The sequence below is a fragment of the Hemibagrus wyckioides genome, linkage group LG03, assembly GCF_019097595.1.
Source record: "Hemibagrus wyckioides isolate EC202008001 linkage group LG03, SWU_Hwy_1.0, whole genome shotgun sequence".
NCBI classification, from domain to species: Eukaryota; Metazoa; Chordata; class Actinopteri; order Siluriformes; family Bagridae; genus Hemibagrus; species Hemibagrus wyckioides.
Window position 1 is genome coordinate 25,214,630 of NC_080712.1, and position 18,433 is coordinate 25,233,062.

Here is an 18,433-nt window from a genome sequence, read left to right on the forward strand (position 1 = left end):
AGCTGTTATAGCTGCAAAGGGTGGACCGACGTCATATTGAACCCTATGCATTAGGAATGGGATGTCACTTAAGTTCATATGCGAGTCAAGGCAGGTGAGCGAATACTTTTGGCAATATAGTGTATGTCCCTAAAGAGCAAGCCAGAGTTAATGGTGGCAAAGAAAACTTCCTCAGATGTTATAAAGAAGAAACCTTGAGAGGAACCACACTCAGAACTTATCTTCATCTGGATGACACCAGAAAGAGTGATTAAAATAATCTCCTTTTTACAACCGTATATAGTCAAGTAGAATTGTGTAACCAGGAGCTTTTGAAGAACTTATAAGCATCAGCATGGTTTCTGAATTAATCATAGATTTAACATAAATTCCTTCCTGCAGAAGTCATCAAATGTTCAATGATGGACCCAACCGTAGCAACAGCAGTTTAAAGCTATCGCCATTGTCTCCAAGTGGTAATGTCCACAGCAGTCCCATATATCTCTAGTACTCCATGTGGGGCCTCAGGAACAATTAGGACTTCCAAGGAGTCCAACCAGAAGTAGGGCATCAGGATGGATCAGGCATGTCAGAGTAGTATGTGTATCCGAACATCCCAATTCACCAAAACACTATGGCAATGAACCCTCCAGATCTGCTCTTTTACCTAAGAAAAAATATTCATAAAATGCTCGACAAAACAAATGTGTTTTCAGCTTGGACTTCAACACTGAGACTGTCCCGAACACTAACTGGAAAGCTGTTAACTTTGGGGCTTTGTGAGAAACCGATCAATAGCCTGCACCTTTTGAATGAAGTAGGCATGGCAAATAAAAAAAGGTTTCTCAGGTATTGTGGCATGAGACCTTGCTGTGCTTTATAGGTTAGTAATAGTGTTTAATAATGAATGTGAAATTTGATAGGGTGCCATGGAAGCTGCTGAAAAAAATGCAGTTATCTTTTTAAGCATTTTTGTAAAATAAATTAATCACACGTTAGCAGTCAAATCAGGTGTGCTGCATGAGGGAAATTCTTTTCATCATAATCTTGACTTGTGTGTAAGTCAGCATGAAGGTACTGAAAACAAAACCAGTTTTGTGTAATTCAATCAGTAATTACTTGGCTGTCTCTAAAACACCACTGGATCCAGAGTGATTGTCTATTGTATATCCAACTAACTCCAGTGTGCGCTGAATAACATTTCCTTTATTGACATTTGAGCCTTCTGGTCGTGGGTACAAAATTGATTGTACAGTTTTGTTTTTAACCACTCTCTCTTACTGTGTTATGTGATGACGCTTCAAATGAAATTGATGGTGTTACCCTTTGGTGCAGAAATGGTGGCCAAACATTGCTTGCAATGTATGAGCAGCATCATCTGGTTCAAATAAAAAAAAAAGTCCACACTTGGAAACAGTTCCTTTATTTGGTACTAAAACATTGGTTTTGGTAGAGAACATCAGTTATCATCAGACCTACTTGTGCTTTGTTCTGCTTCACTCATTCTGCTCTGTTTAGTCTATAATCAAATGCCATGTTGGAATAGGAGGAAGTTACTAAGTATCCACCATCTAATGTCCTTTAGTCTTCAATATATAGTCTTATATATAGATATAGTCTTCAATCCTATTAAGCTGTTGCCTTTCATCTGGCCTCACTGAAATATATAACTGTGTATCATCAGCATAACAGTGGAAGCTAATAACATGTTTATGAATAATTGTACCAAGAGGTAGCATATATAAGGAGAAATGCAGTGGACCTAAAACAGAACCTTGTGGAACAGCAAACTTAACTATAGTGTATGGAAAAGTTGCCATTTATATCTAAAAACTTAATAATAATCAGTCGAATAAGACTTAAGCCAGGAGAAGGATGTTCCCTTAACTTCAAAAACATTTTCTATTCTAGTAGAATTGTATGATCTGTGGTGTCAGAAGTGTCCAAGGGGAATGGACCATTTTAAACATTGGTCTGATATAGTAATATTGTTATCTACAGGATTTACTATAAGTTAATATTCTTTTTTGCCTGATATTTGCTTCAAATAAATAATGAAGTCATTGCTCCTGTATATTGATGGTGTGTATTTTCTACAGTGGTTCAATTTGCTACAGTATTACAACAAGTTTTGACTTTGTTGTCTTTAATTATGGTAGACAGATATGCTGATCTAATAGTACTGAGAGATTTTCTGTAGCTCAGGAGGCTTCCCTTCCATTCTGTCGAAATACTACCAATTCTGTTCTAATTTCTAAGTGGTCTGTTTTATGGTACATGTGTGATCATTATACTAGGGTGCATTTTTGCCCTCTTTATTTATTTTTCTTCTAAGTAGAGCTACATTATCTAAAGTGAAGTGAAACCTTGACTCTGAATAACCAGTCACCTGTGGGGTCAGACAGTCGCAGACATTTAACACAGTAAATGTACATTTAACACAGTGACATGGCAAAGTGCATATATCCTGTTTAAGACACAGTTTGAAATAGACAAGATATTGGTCGGAAATAGCTTCAGACTGTAAATGTGACTGTATTTTCTATATTTAATCTGAAAGAGATCAAGAGTGTGACCTCCATTATGAGTGGGTCTTATTATATTCTGATTAACCCCATCTGAATATTAAACATTAAATATTAACCCCGCCTCAGTATTAAGTCTTGCTTTAACAAGAGAAACAACTTGATTTGAAATGAACTTAGCAAATTCACACAGGAATTTGTACCACAATCCTGGTGAATTCTTAAATATTATTCGTTAGTGAATATTGTATAATTTGCTGTAGGAGCAGTGCACGTAAGAGGTTTATATAAATGTGCACATTCTAATACATTATCTTCTATAGCCTATATATCTTCTATAGTAACTCTATAGTAACAGGGACTGACCAAACAGTCTGCAAAATTTAAGGCTACTAATAAAAGATTTTAAGATCAATAAAACATGTTAAAAATGCTGAAGCTTTGTCTAAGGGGACATTATGGAAGAAACCTCAGATGACAGGATTTTTTAACTGTTTGTTGTTGTTGGAGAGTCTTCAGAGCAGTGTCCTTTGCTCTTTTGGGGATCTCTGTAAAATGACAAGCTGTTGTATTTTTGTTTTCTTATATTTAAGAGATGGGGGGAAAAAAAGAGGGGCTATTGTGGAATCAACTGTTTATAGCTCTTATAATGTAATTGATAATAGGAACTAACTTTTCTCGCAGAAACTAACTTGCATGCAGGTTATTAAGGTATTATTGGAGCAGCACATTCGAGACTCTTATTGGTAGATATTTTTGCCAAAAACTGTTTTTTGCTACTTCTGCTCAAAAGTATTTCCAGTTAACAAATTAATTTGGCATGCATAAAATAATGTTGATATTTCAAATGGTTTGCCTATAAATGTACCTAAAAGGTCTGTATATCATGTCACTATACAGGAAGTGAGGCTGTATCTCAAATCCCTGTTGGCATATTCAGAAATATACCCCGAGGCTATGCAACTTTGACAGCACCACTTTCTGGTCAAAAATACTTCTATGCTATAATTGATTCTATCTATGTGCTATTTTTGCTACTTCTCCTGCAAATGTTCCAATCTTCAGAAAACCTGGTTCACTTCATCTTGAGACATGTCTAAGCTGTTGTCTACTGCTGTTCTTACCATTTAATATAATTTTGAACATACTGAAATATTGAAGTTTCAATTAAAAAACACAATATAAGATGGTGCAGATACTTGCAGTGAGCGGGTGAGGACTTACTGATGTGAGGAAAGACATAAATACCTTAATTTTTTTGAAATTGTAGGTCAGAACAGTACGATCAAAATTACAGGTCAATGTACGAACATGCAACACAGCAGTTGCTGGCAGCTGTAGCAGGTGTGCCACCCTGCTGCCCATTTGTTCATCTAGACCTTTACTCCTACAGTCGGAGTATTCCACTCCTGTTTGTGGTCACACACCATGTGTGAAACTACAAATCAATTTTGAATAGCTTTACTTAAAGTTATAGATCTGCTTTCCTGTGATTGGCTAGGCAACAATTGTAGCCTAAGCACCCAGTCTCGGTGCTTTCCTCCCAAAGAGGGTGCTTGCCCTAAAATGCTGCATGCAGCTTTATTTGCCATAGGGTTTGTTTTTGTTAGGATTACAAAAACATGATTTTTGTCCAATTATCACCATATTTGCAATGCAGTATAGCCAACCTAAACAAAAAGATTTTTGATGTTGATTGAGTCTTCAGCATTCAGATGAGCAACTGCTTAATTCTGACTTCATCTGATATTTTGTACGTTTGCAATTATTTGTTACATTAAAATCATAGTAAGCTGGTAATTTCAATTAGGTTTCTCTGTACTCTGTTTTACAATGATTTGAGGATAAGTGAGATGCAAAAGGTACACACTATGCAATATACAAAAGGTTATGTATGGATAAAGCTCAAGGGCAGATTTCTTTTGTGATTAACCACACCATTTTATTGGTAACAGGTGAAAAAGCAAAACTGTTAAAGCTTTTTTTATGTGGACTATTTCATTCTTCAAACAGGGGGAAGAATAGAAAATATGGGACATTCTAGCTAGCAAAACTCAACAAACAACACATTTACAGCTTACTTCAAATTATATTATGGACATTCTGACATATTTGGAAATTTTTACAACCCCCTTCTATTAAACAGTGATGATTTCATAAGGTGAATGAAATGGTCTGCAGCTAACAGACACAAACTCCCCCAGTGATGAGCAGAAATTAGAAACATGCACCATTCCTTGTTGATGTAAACACACAAGCTACCACTGTCAGCCTTACCACACAGAGCTGCCTTTCTGTCAGCACGAAACGAGGTAAACCTGTCTAGCACTATTTTGGATCCGGAGTGGCCGCTGTGTGCTACTGCCACGCACCATCTTGGCTCACTTTTTAGCTTGTTTGAATATTATCTTCGATAGAGACAAACATTCTGGGTCTCTTAGACAGCATTTACTTTGCAAATAGTGTGTTATGTTTTCAGTATATTATCTAAAATTTAAAATAAAAAATATTTTTAAAAGTTCTGCGTATGTGAGCTTACAGTCATTTAATAGCCAGGGAAGAGTGAGTAATGCTATCCTTCAGATCTATTGAGCATGGCTGAATGTGTTTCTTTACTCTTGCCCACAGATGGCAGGTGACATTCTTAGAATTACAATTCCTAGGGCAAATTATTGTTGTGCCATTTGGGAGTCCCCCATGGTTTAAAAAAAATCATTTAAAAATAGCAAAATACATTAGTGCATATAAGACATGTTTCTGCACAACCACGTAAAGACAAACCACCAATGTCTGGGTACTCTGGAAATTTCAGTTTATTAAGCCATTATGTGTAGCTCGCTAATGTTGGCAACAGTTGTAGATTTCCACTGTACTTAAGACTTTCTGTTGTTTCATAATATACTGTTTATATACATACCATAATATACTGTTACTGTTGTGAAACCAGCGTGTACACTACACATGTACTGTAGCTGTTTTAAACATTTACCTGCTATTACCCTCATGGAGCACATTGAACATTTTACATCTAAAAGTAATGGTCTTTTCCATCTTGTCATATCAAGACTTCAAGTTTTTCTTATCTGTCAGAGTTTAAGTAGAACGTAGGTATTGATTGGCCAAGGCTGCCTATATTGGATTTCCCATATGTTCATTCTGATTGATTGGCTAACAAATAGAACAGGAAGACTGTAGGATAATAATCATTTTGAGTTAGTAAGCCAGCTAGAAGCTTATAATTAAATAACTGATATCAGTTTTTATTTTGACTCTGACCAAGGAGATATTTCTCTCTTTCAGAACACTACAAAATCAACATAGATCACATTTCCTCTGATGACCAGTCTGTCTGGAACTAGAAACACGGGAACCGACATGGGTACACCAAGTTCAGGACGAAAACGTGCACCAATCAAAGATCGATTCTCTGCTGAGGATGAGGCCTTAAGTAGCATAGCACGAGAGGTAAGTTGTTAATCTAATACAGTGCTACTGTATTTGTTGTAAAATTAGATAAGAGATCTTTGTCTTTCTACCAGTATACCAAGTTTATTTTAAGGAGGCAGCCTTATTCGGGTTGATCACAGCCAAAGCCTCTGTCAATGAAAGAAAATTTCTATTGGTTACTTTGTTGTATCTGTCTAACATACACAATTAATAATAACAATAGAAAAATAAATGGAGCAGGCCAACAGTGCATATTTAGTTGCTATGTGTAAAAATAACAACCTTCCCAGCAGAACGTTGCCCAGTTCATCACACTACATCTGTCAGTTAGTATGATGGTGCTGGTGTTGCACTGCCGAACAGTCTGGTAATTGAATCAAGAACTGTCTAGTTTGAGTCAAGAATGCAAACCAGGATCTAATTGCAAATAGAGGGAACTAATCCAGTAGTTTTGTGCAGAAATTCTAGTGAAGTTGCCAAATGGCAAGTTCACAAATGGCACCTCTAATGTTAAATGCCAACATAACAGGACCATTGTTTAAATTTAGTAAGAATTTCTTGATATCTTTACAAAATGTTAGACTAGTCTATGCCATAGGGTCATCATTAAAAAAGATTTAACACCCTGCTGTCATTTTTTTTTTTCCATATTTTTGACAGTGTATCACACTTGGTTGACAGTTTTTACTCTTGGTTCTAAGCCCTGGTTTTCATCTGTTAAAAAGAATAAGTGAGCAGACTATGGGAGAAAAGCAAACCATTTTGAAGCTGAGAAAATAGGGAAATTCAGTCAAGCATTGCATAGTCATTACAACAATTTGGATTGTCCTTTGCTTTGAAAGCAAAAATACATTGCCTGACCAAAAAAGTCACCACCTGGATATATGGTAAGCAAATAGGAAAACACCTTCCATTAGGTAATTACTGTAGTGATTAATATGTCTCAGCTGGCAACAAGTTTAAGCCAAAATAATGCAGTGAGTATTTTTTCCTTTTTTAAACTACCGTGTCAGATAACATATCCTGAGATTGTGGAAAAATGTTACTCTGTTTCAAAAGGGTCAAATTATCATCCTGCATCAAGCATAGAAAACAGCTAAGGACATTGCTGAAACTACTTAAACTGGGTTACGAACTGTCCAACGCATTATTAAAACCTGGAAAGATAGTGAACAATCATCTTCGAGAAAGAAATGTGGTTGGAATAAAAAGAATGATCATGATCACTTAAATGTTTGATGAAATCAAATCATAAAAAAAATCAGCAGAACTCGTAGCTATGTATAATAGTGAACATAAGAGCATTTTCACACACATAATACAAAGAGAACTCAATGGGTGTGGGACTAAATAGCTGTGTGGCCTTAAGGAAACCACTTAGCAGTGAGGCAAGTCAGAGAAAAAAAGCTTCAATTTGCCAGTGAAGATTGGATTCTGGAGCAATGGAAAAAGGTTATGCTGTGTAATGAATCCAAATTTACCCTGTTTCAGAGTGATGGGCACACCAAGGTAAGAAAAGAAGCAGATGAAGTGATGCACACATCATGCCTAGTGTCTATCGTACAAACCAGTGGGGGCAGTGTTACAGTATGATCCAGTGTTGCTTCAGTTGGTCAGGTGTAGGTTCAGCAACATTATGTGCCCATAAAATTAGGTCAGCTGACTATCTGAATAAACTGAATGGCCAAGTTTTTTTTCCATGGATTTTTTTCTTCCCTGATGGCATGGGCATATTCCAAGATGACTCATCAGGCCCAAATTTAAAGAGTGGTTCAGGGAGCATGAGACATCGTTGTCACACATGGGTTGGCCACTGAAGAGTTTAGACATTAACCCCTTTTGGAATGTGCTGGAGAACACTTTATGCAGCAGTCTAACTCTCCCATCGTCAATATTAGATCTTGGCAGGAAATTAATGCCACTCTGGATGGAAATAAATGTTGTGACATTGCATAAGCTTGTCAAAGCAATGGTGCATGGCTAATTTGTGCAGTGATCAAAGCAAATGGTGGTCCAATATTAGTCTGTGACTTACTAATACTACACTATGCAACGCTAGTTAACACAATATGCAAGCCTCTAATCAGCTGTAAGCATTTGAAGGACTGATTGAAATAGTCAAAGAAGCAGAGATGATTCACAAAATGATAATGTAGCTCATGTTGGTACACACACAAGGAATTCATAAGTTTACAGAAACATTCTGTCTTCCGATTTAGAGAAAAATAGATGCAGTCTATTTCAAAAGAACTTAAATAAGTTGGGAGATTGTTTCTCAGGAGCTGAATGTGATCTGAGTCTGATTGAGCTGAAATTTGGTGTGCTACATCAATCTAATCTGTAACTACATTTTTATTCATCACTGTAAAAAATATGGCCATCCACAGGCATTTTAAACAAATATTTAAATTGAACTATCATCACATAACTTATTAAACATGTTCAGGTATAGCATTATTTGTGAGGAGTGCTGGAACCCCACAAAACAGAACAGCTACAATAATAATATTAATATATAATAACAACAATAATAATAATATAATAACCTACACTGAGAGATAAGGTATGATCACATGTAAAATTTAAAGCATTCATTTGTGATTCTGGTGATCTAACTAACTGATTTAATTAGATCCAACTGATCTAATTAAACATAAATTATTTTGGGTCACAGGTATGTTTATTGTGCCATTTGTTTTTTTTTCTGTCCTGTAGGCAGAAGCAAGACTTGCAGCAAAGCGAGCTGCCAGGGCAGAAGCACGAGATATCAGAATGAGAGAGCTGGAACGGCAACAGAAAGAGGTAATTAGTTTGTTCTCTGCCATTACTGGTATGGTAAAAAATAAACTGGTATGTTAGACTGGTATGGTAAAAAAAAATGTATAGCATGTATGGAAATAAAACATTAGAGAATAAGAACATTCCAAATGTCCTTTCCTTTGACATATTAAATATTATCCAAAATAAATAGATCCAAATATTATCAAGCAGAGGTACAAAAACTTTCTGCAAATGTTATATGTGACAGGTCTGTCATTTCCAAATGGTTGTATGTTTTTTTTTCTATGGGTTAAAGTATTGTGATATAAATGTTTTGGATGTTTTATGATATAAACTTTGAGAAATGTGTTACTAATTTTTTTTTTTAATTAATTATTTTTTATTATAAAGCCATTGATTGTTTTTTTCAAAGGGTGGAGTCTAAAAGTGGGATTTATTTATATCAAGCTTTTTTAAAATTGATTTCATTTTGCTTTTTTCCCCCAACATGAACAAAATTTCTTCTTTGATTACCTCCCCTTAATCTTTTTTGCATGCCACTTTAAGCCCATTTAACTTTGGTGCATTTGAATCTCTGCATCTCTCTCATTTGGGAACAAAAAAACAAAACAAAAACTAAAAAATGCCCAATTCCCAGTTTAAGCTGTATCCCTGTATCGTATTGTTCTCGATTTCTTAACTCTTTCATATTGTGACAATCTATTATCCTGTGGAAGACTCCCGATTATCAAACGAAAAGTTGTGAATCTATAAAACTTGAGTAAAAATGAGTGATGAACAGTGCAAGAGTATATCTAATTCAGAAACTGAACTTAGCACAGTTACTGCCCATTAACAGTCCAGAGGCGGACAAACAAAATGGTGCATTTTCTCGATAACACTCCATATCAATAGGGAAAAAAGAAAGTCACTTACATACAAGTCTCTCGTATGAACCAGTCCAGTCATTTTATTACTAATGCAGTTTCACTGCCCATTCTGAGCAAGCACCTGTTTTGCATAAAAACTTCATCTGGGGTCTCAAAGATGAGGTTTTCTCCCTTTAACATGACTAAGGTGTACGGGATACAGTAGATGGAACTGAATGCCCTCCTGATACAGAGCTTGTTTCACCATGTTGAACGTGGCATGCTTTTTAGCAAGCATATTCCCCTTAAACTTCATCTCGTGCTGTTTGGTCCATCTGAATGAAAGCTCCCAGTCATGATAACAGTGAAAACACAGCATGAAGCCTTTGGCAGATTTGCACCGACTACAGGTTTGGGGCGGTGTGCTCTGTCTAGTGGTGGTGGGTTTGTGAGTACCTCAGACATTGCTTCAGCTAGCACTTCTGAAACAAGTACAGTGGGGTCCTTGCCATCCCCACTCCCCTTGGGCACATTTAGGATACATCGATTAGATCTGTACAGTTTCATTGCCCCTTCTGAGCGATCTATTCTCCAGATTGTCTAAGCGCTCCAATAACAGGTTATTTTGAGCTTTAGTGGAGCTGAGTGTAGATTCGGCTTTAACCATGTCGCGTAAAGCATCTACTGAGGTTTGAATTGTATTATATGTAAACAAATTTATTGTTGGTTTTGTGTATTCATGTACTACATTGTTATAGTTTAAAATATATTCTTCTGTAGTTTGTTAATGTGCATCTCTCTGTAGCTGTTTAAATATGATGTAGTTTACATTGTTCTTAGTGTCGTGTGTTACACTTGCAGAACATTTTGTAAACTGTGCATCATTAAATATCAGATAAATGACTTTTTTTCTTCACATTTGGTTTAATAAAAACTGAAAAGACATTCTTTTCTTTTTCACCTTTATAAAATCACAAGCCAAATTTGTTACAGCAAGCTGCAGAATTCTTATTCTACTGTGTTTTTCCGTTACAGTTAACTTACCACCAATCACCCTCTAGTAAAAAGTGGGGTCAAATCCAGCAGTGGATGGTATGATGGTATTAATATTGAAATGCATGGGTTTGTTCACAAAAGTGGATACATTATGAAAGTCTCATATAACCATATGTGGTATATATGAGAATAGGCAAAACCACTGCCATTAATGGTATGAAGAGCTTGAGTGCATATTGTCAGCATGTTTGTATAATTGTATAATTGCATGTAGTTTGCTTATTATTGTGTGAATCTCAGTAACAGATTCATAAGAGATTCATAAATTCACAAATAAATAGAATGAGGTCCTAAAATATACATTTGAAGTTTCACAAAATTCACAAAATAAAATGAATGTGAGATAAAAAACATACTTGCAAATTTTTTATTCAAACACAACTCTGCTTGGTTTTTCCTGTGTGTTTGTGGATTGCTGCTTGCATTTGTGGAGTTTCTAGTGACAAGATATTCATTCAAATCCACACTAGGTGGACTTCACCCACCATCTACTCAAGCCAGTTGGATAACGCCCACATTGTGCTTGACCAATCATCAGCCTAAAGCAGAGTCGTATTGTAACAAAGTCACATATAAAAATTCGCCAACATTGTCGATCAGGAGGAATCATGGCAGGTCACTAACAACTAAACGGAAACCAGCAACATTATGGCCTTATTTTACATCCTGTACACACAGTATATCCACCTTCCTTCTCTCCATATCAGCCGGCTCTCTACCTTTCCCTGTCATATTAACAAAATTCAGAGTTCCTATTCTCAGTCCTACACTCTTACCTTTCCTCTTCTCTCTCTTTACACACTTCTTCCCTCCTCTACTTCGTCGACCAACAGTAGCCCAATGTGGTCATTGTTAACCCGGGCCTCGACCAATCCGGTATAAAATTCAGAGTACTGACGATTCGCCTGATTAATTTTGGCAATGTTTTATGCCGGATGCCCTTCCTGAAACAACCCTCTCTATTTATCCGGGCCTGGGACCAACACAGATGTCACTGGACTGTGACCCCCATGGCTAAATTAACACTTTTAATGCCATCTCTTTGAAATAAATGCATACACACTCAATGTTCTGCAAAATCACTCAGTTTTTGCTGTGGATTCGGTAGCAATGCAGGAAACATGGGTGAAAACATGTATTTCCTTAAAATCAAGAATTTATGACCCATAACATTGTTTTTTTCTGTTATGTGTTATTACAATGATACTGTTACATGGTTAGTACCATTCCCTTGTCATGAGTCCTCCTGATCGGCCGTACAGGAGAGCCTTTATAATATGCCATTTTGGTGCAATATTATTCGGTTCTTGCCTTGATTGTAAAATAAAACAGGATTGCTTGTAGCAGGAACATACCATGATTGGTTAGTCAGTGTGTTTGTGTCATAAAAACATATTTGTAAAAAATTGTTGTAATTGCAAATTTCATTTTATTTATTTGCAAATTTCATTTATAGTTTTAAATCTGTCTACATTTATTTGTGGGTTGTAATCTATTTATTTGGTAACATGAAACATTTCTACCCCCTTAAAAATGATCGATAATGTCAACTAGCTAGCCTCTGACAGCTTCCTCAGTCATCAAGTTTTGTTGTAGGATCCTTCAGAATGCAAACTGGTGAGCTTTTAATACGTAAAACTGATTAGTGTGATGGTTTATATAGTCTGTTATCAAATAATGTTGAATTTTTTTCCCCCTCATGATTAGATTTCATTCTGGTTCAGGGTTAATATTATTTGACTATATCAGTTGATTATAAAAAGTGACTCAGTATATCTTCATTTCTCAAGTTTATAGTCGATTTAAAACAAATGCATTTTTTCACTTCTTGTAAGGTATCGATGAGGATAGGAGTACAAAATTCATTGCATGTATTGTAAACAAGTGGAGAAAATGGGGCACCACAGTGATATAAAGAGGCTTGTGCACAGGAAATGTCTTAACAATTTGAGGTATCTTGAACATTTTTTGCAACAAAGATTAGGAAATATTTTTAGCAGTGGTTTGAATACTTTATATATCCACTGTAACTGTTGTGAAAGCTTTAATTATCTTTTCGCCTCAAATTGTGTTTTATATTTTTATATGAGAGCAGTGTTTTTTAATTAAGGGAAGTGGAAAATATAATTTAACAGAGTTGGCATTTGTTTATTCTATTACAGCATGTGTTATTTTGATTAACTTTTGTTCCTTGTATTTTTATCATTCTTCATTTATCTACTTCATCCACGCCTTTGCTTTGGTCCAATCTGTTTTCTACCCCACTTCAGGCTGACACAGAAAAGGCCCGCCACGGCAATCAATCCAAAAGCCAGAGTCACAGAGTTTGTATCTCCTGTTTCCTGTCTTTTTTTTGTTTCTTCTGTTACTTGGCTTTCTTTCTCTAACCCCCAACCAAATCCTCCATCTCCATTTTTTTTTTTGCGCAGAAGGGCCTCAAAGATGATGCCATGTCAATCCACAGCAGTGGAAGTTTCAGGGTTTGTAACAGTTTGATGAATCCTATGGTTTGTCTTTTTACTGCATGCAAAGCATGTTTGGTAGTCACCCAACTTATTATTGTGTTATTCATGTTAAATATAACATCAAGTCAGACAAATAGGTGGTGGAATCCATTCGCTGAGTTTATTAAAAAACATTTAAAAACGCAGCAAAATTATCCAAATCATCAGGCAAAATCAGAATCAAGGTACACAGGCATAGAGTTCATAAACTGGAAAAAGCAGGCAGCAAGGCAAACAATCCAAATCACAAAATCATAAGGCAAAACCAAGAAACAAGAAAACTATTTGTCCTATTTGTCATTCACTATTGATGGTAGGCAAACAATGAAACACTTTGTACAATAGCAGAACACTGATCAAAACTTCACATTGAAGCGATGGTAGTGTCCGCATAAACGTGCAAATGTAACGGAGGTTGTTAGTATTCTGGGGTTGGTTCCCTCTTGCAGGCTAGAAGGGGATCGGTAAGTGGCACATTTACATTAATATTATAATTCAATTACTATTAGTGTGCAGTATATTTTTTTTGTTCTGATTGCAGTTTTCCATTTTAAAATATGGTAAATTAACTGTCTGTAAATGGTAGCCTAAAAATTTTGATTTAAGGAGAATAGTAGAGACTAAAAATAATATCAGCTGTTTAGTTCAGCTGTGGTCATCATGAGAATTCAGCTGAATGGTGGATTTCTAAGTGGGGCATTAATGACAGTAACGATAACAATGACATAGCATATTCCTATGTATTTCTTTTAAGGGCTGTTAAAGGTAGTTTAATGTAAACATGGCCACATTTTTCCTTTGCTAATGCTGCTTTTTTTCTCAAATAACAGCACATTTAATCATTAATTACCACTGCCATTAACAGTATCTGTAAAGGGGTACATTTGACACTTCATTTTAGGCCTATTTAATCTTTTGGTTCAAAGTATTTGTCTTTGTTTTCTATCTTCTGAAAACTGAAATAGTCATTTTGGCCATTATCAGCTGACATTTTAGTGCCCAACCAGTTAAAGATAACTGGTGTAAAATGTGTGTGACTGTTTTTAGCTAAGACAAACATACACTGACAGATTTTATTTAACTTTAATACAATTTAAATATTCTTAGTTTAAGCAAGAGAAATTCACAAACATCTCTGTAGAAGATGATCTTACTGGAGGAGTGGGGTGGTACTGTCATGAAAATGTCTGTTAATATTGAGTTCAAAACAACAGTGCAAATCACTCTAGATCCATATATTGTTTTGCCATCTTCCATTGCATCAGGGAGAGAAAGCTCTTTAGTCTTTGCTGATTTCTGGACTTACATTCAGCAGGGCTCAGTGAAGTGCTTTCTGCCACTCTGGGATAATTTCTATATGTTTGGATATTTGCTTCCATGATGATAAATCAGAAGAGTGCAACTGAATGAGTGGCCTTTTTTTTCAATGTTACTTCCACAGACAAATACAAAGAAAAATGTCTCCTGTAAGCAGCTCACACAAACTCATAGCCGAACTACAAGACTCATAAAACAGTGCACCTAAATATTAGCCCTTTTCTCTCTAACACTAGTGTGCATTGAGGCACTCCTACACAAAACAGGTAACAGTTGACAAGTCTAGTAATATAATCAACTATATTGCGGCAGCCTAATATCATGTAGTGATGGGACCATGTGGAGTGACAAGGTGAGGAATGCAATTTTGGTTGTTTTAGAGGCTAAACTTTAGTTTTTAGGTAATTTTAATTACCACTCTTAAGTTCAGAAACTCGATGACATACAGACATATCAGAATGATGTACCATTTATCAGAGATGTATGAAACATAGAGCATAGAGAGGTTCAACAGTATCCTATATATATATATATATATATATATATATATATATATATATATATATATATATATATATATATATATATATACCCACGGTTCAATATGTACCGCGGTTTTATCCACGGTGTTCGGTTCGGATGGCTTGGCAAATTAAAGTTTTTTTCCATTATTCTTTGCTTATGACAGGAACAGTATGTATGTTAAGAAGAAACATACTATACTAATAAAGTTATTATTATTTTAAGAAAAAACCGAAAAACCTCGGTTCACATATGCATATTGAACCATGGAGGTCGTACCGAATGGTTCAATATTATATTGAGTATTGTGGCATCCCTAATATATATATATATATAAATTGTACATTTTGTTGAACTTTAGTGCTTGAACTAAAGTTAAACTTTAAACTAAAGTTTAAACTAAAGCACATTTTAAACTAAAGTTGAACTTTAGTGCTTTAAGATGAGATGATTTAAATTGGAGAATAGCTAAGAAAAATTGTACCATTTGTTTAAAGAACAAAATGTAAAATGGACTTACTTATATGTTGAATTTTTATTTTAAAGTCTTCTGCCTCATCGCTGCTAGGCAACTTGCATTACTCCAGCTTCACAACCAGCTCTAGGAAAAAAAGCTTTGTGGTGCGTCTCTGTGCATTTCCTTTTTTCTGCTAGTGGTGTTTAATTAAATTTGTGTAACCTTTGTGAATGGGCATGAGAGACTTACTGTGTTATTTTTTTTTTTACTGTGTTATTTTTACTGTTATTTTTAACTTGCTTAGTCTAAAAGCAAAATCGTAGGTCTCAAGTAGCTAACAAAAAAAATATTTAAAAAAAAAGCTTTGAGATTTTAAAATTAGGAGTATAAAGTACATAGCCATTAAATGCATATTATTCATGATTTAAGCACAAAGAGCACTTTGTATAACTGTTTTGAAGAAAATATATCTGACCATCCCAAATTCTAACTGACTTAATCAGGAAACTTGGCAGTCCTCCTTGCTTGTCAGTTATTTTGTGCATGCATAGTTAGAAAAGGATTTTTCAGTTTATCCTCCTGGAAGAACCAGGGTGTAGAATATGTGGAACACTAAACGAGAGGCTTTTAGAAATGTTTTTGAAGGTAAAAGAAACTTTTTACATTCTTGGATGCTAGAGCTATTGAAAACCTTACTATGCTTGAAGGAAAAAGATCTTGTTTTGCTTGAAGTAATAATTTTCTTGGTTTTTCTTTGTATAATTTTTGGTCATTTTAGTACAAAGTTTTATCACACCACATGTTGCTTGGACTATAACATTAGTTGATACACAATGTTTGGAGTGGTCTGGTTTGACTAATCCTCTGAATGTTTAGTCATGTATAACTGCATGGGTGGTTATTTGAATTAAATTAAAATTTTTATGTGGATTATAAAATCCTGATCTCTTTGCAGTCTGATGGCAGTAGTTCCTCTTTGAAGAGCTCTCATTCCACTGTATGTATAATTCTTGTCATATAATTATCTGTAGTTGATGGTCAAAATCTTTTTCTAATGGCTATTGTCCTCCTCAGAAATCACTTTTTTCAGCATTGAGATTTATTTATTTATTCATAACTGAAATTCAGTTTATTAAAAAAAATTAGAAGTAGTTCCAGTTAGGTGATTTTATTTTGTATTTGAAAAAATAAGCAGTTGCTTTAAAATTTTTCACATTTATATTCTAATATATTTCTAATATTTAATATATTTATATACGTAAAGCATTATCACATGGGAAGGTTGAATTTTTAATGGTGTTTTAAACATATAAGACTGATCACATATCCCATTTTAATAAGCTTTCAGTAATACTCAAAAACCCTAATTTTTTTTGTCTGTTTGTCATCATGTAGTGTAGTGGCAACAAGCATAGTTCCATGCACCTATTTATAAGTTGGTTTAATGTGTATCGGAATGCTACATTTGTCTATTGTATAATGTGATGATAATATAAGAACAGTTTTAGTACTGTTCGTTTATATATTCTATATTTTTTTAACTGTATTGTTATCTTTATTATTATTGTTATGCCCTTCATGCTGCTCACGTGCCTTTAATTGCCCCTTAGGGACAAATAAAGTTTTTTGAATTGAATTGAATATAAATATCAGTTTTACCTGACCTGATCACTTCCAAGACCATTATTCTTAACATTCAAACTACTGATTGTTTCTATTTTTCTGCATGTCATAGACTCCTCTATCACACTTAGCATGCGTTAACCATACACTCTCTTCTTTTTAGAACTCAGTGTATAATGACCTTCATGGGAAGTCTGCTTCCTTCAGGAAAAAACCTGACCTACTGGTCAGTATTACTGACTGCATATACATTTTTATAAGCAAAACTATTTTAGACATGTGTTGTCTATATACCCATTGCAAAATGTGTCTGCTGTATTCCAAGCCATTTTTATGTCTAAACCACATCTGCATTGATCAGTTACATGTGGAGATCTGTTGCATTCTGCTTTTTTGCTTTTTTGTATTTTTCACCATGTGGATTAATAGATGAAATTCCTGTGCATTTTTACAGTTATACCTCTTTTTTAACTAATTCATTTGTCAATCTGCTGGCAATAGTTCCTCTTTGAAGAGCTCTCATTCCACTGTATGTATAATTCATGTGGTATAATTATTCAAGCCTGTAGTTGATGGTCAAAATTTACTTGTAGGCATGTAAACTGACAGGTTTGTTACATAATTAATAAAGACAACATAGACCTACCACAATAGTGTGGCACAGGGTGTATGGTATATAATTCTGCGTTATGTAGTATAATTAATGTAAGTACTTCGTAGTACACAATGTAGTTATGTATGGTTTCATAATTTACGAACAGCATGATTTTATTGAATATTTATTTATCTACAATTATCATCTATTTTCTTGCATACATTCTAGCTCAAATTATTCACTGAATTTATTTATTTGTTTGTTTTCAACAAAATATAATGCTATATTGCTCAATAATTGGAAACAGAGCAATGAATCTGTGACCACTCCTTATTACAGATGGTCATGGTCCTCGGCCCTCTTTTTAATACTTTCCAGGTTTTTATTTGGGTTTTAAAGATTTGATAAACAACAGGGTCATAAGATACTGCATTAAAAATACACTGTAAAGTTGAGGATTTTGTAATATTTATGGAATCTGAAATTTATGATGGGGGAAAAATGTTTGCTCTTTTCTCTGGTGTCTAATGGTGCTTTTTGATATATCCTCACCATAGACGGGGTTGTATTATGACCAAAGGAAATATAGCAGTCTAAAGAGCTCCAAACCACTTCATCCTCTCTCCTCTACTGCTTCTACCCATCAGCCCTGGGTTTGTCTTTCTTTCTGTGTGTTGTCCACATACACTGTCTCTGTGCTAAAAATTATTTTGTAGTCAACTCCTAAGTAGTTACAAAAGTAGTTACATAGTTCAAAGTAGAGGTGTGTGTATGCAGCC

General features: G+C 35.0%; 1 protein-coding gene across 22 annotated transcripts in view; it reads left to right on the forward strand.

The window, feature by feature from the left end:
* Positions 1 to 18,433, forward strand: part of lrrfip2 (leucine rich repeat (in FLII) interacting protein 2) — a 60,352-nt gene that overhangs the window by 8,721 nt on the left and 33,198 nt on the right. For 7 of the 22 annotated variants that reach the window (XM_058385288.1, XM_058385293.1, XM_058385307.1 and 4 more), the window contains exons 2-10: positions 5,805 to 5,969; positions 8,667 to 8,753; positions 10,616 to 10,672; positions 12,907 to 12,960; positions 13,066 to 13,116; positions 15,526 to 15,600; positions 16,392 to 16,433; positions 17,223 to 17,285; positions 18,212 to 18,307. In XM_058385288.1, the coding sequence (XP_058241271.1) occupies positions 5,841 to 5,969; positions 8,667 to 8,753; positions 10,616 to 10,672; positions 12,907 to 12,960; positions 13,066 to 13,116; positions 15,526 to 15,600; positions 16,392 to 16,433; positions 17,223 to 17,285; positions 18,212 to 18,307 (654 nt within the window). In that variant the 5' untranslated portion in view covers positions 5,805 to 5,840. The remainder of the gene's footprint in view (positions 1 to 5,804; positions 5,970 to 8,666; positions 8,754 to 10,615; positions 10,673 to 12,906; positions 12,961 to 13,065; positions 13,117 to 15,525; positions 15,601 to 16,391; positions 16,434 to 17,222; positions 17,286 to 18,211; positions 18,308 to 18,433) is intronic. The other 15 variants (XM_058385317.1, XM_058385322.1, XM_058385324.1 and 12 more) reach the window with 9 other exon arrangements.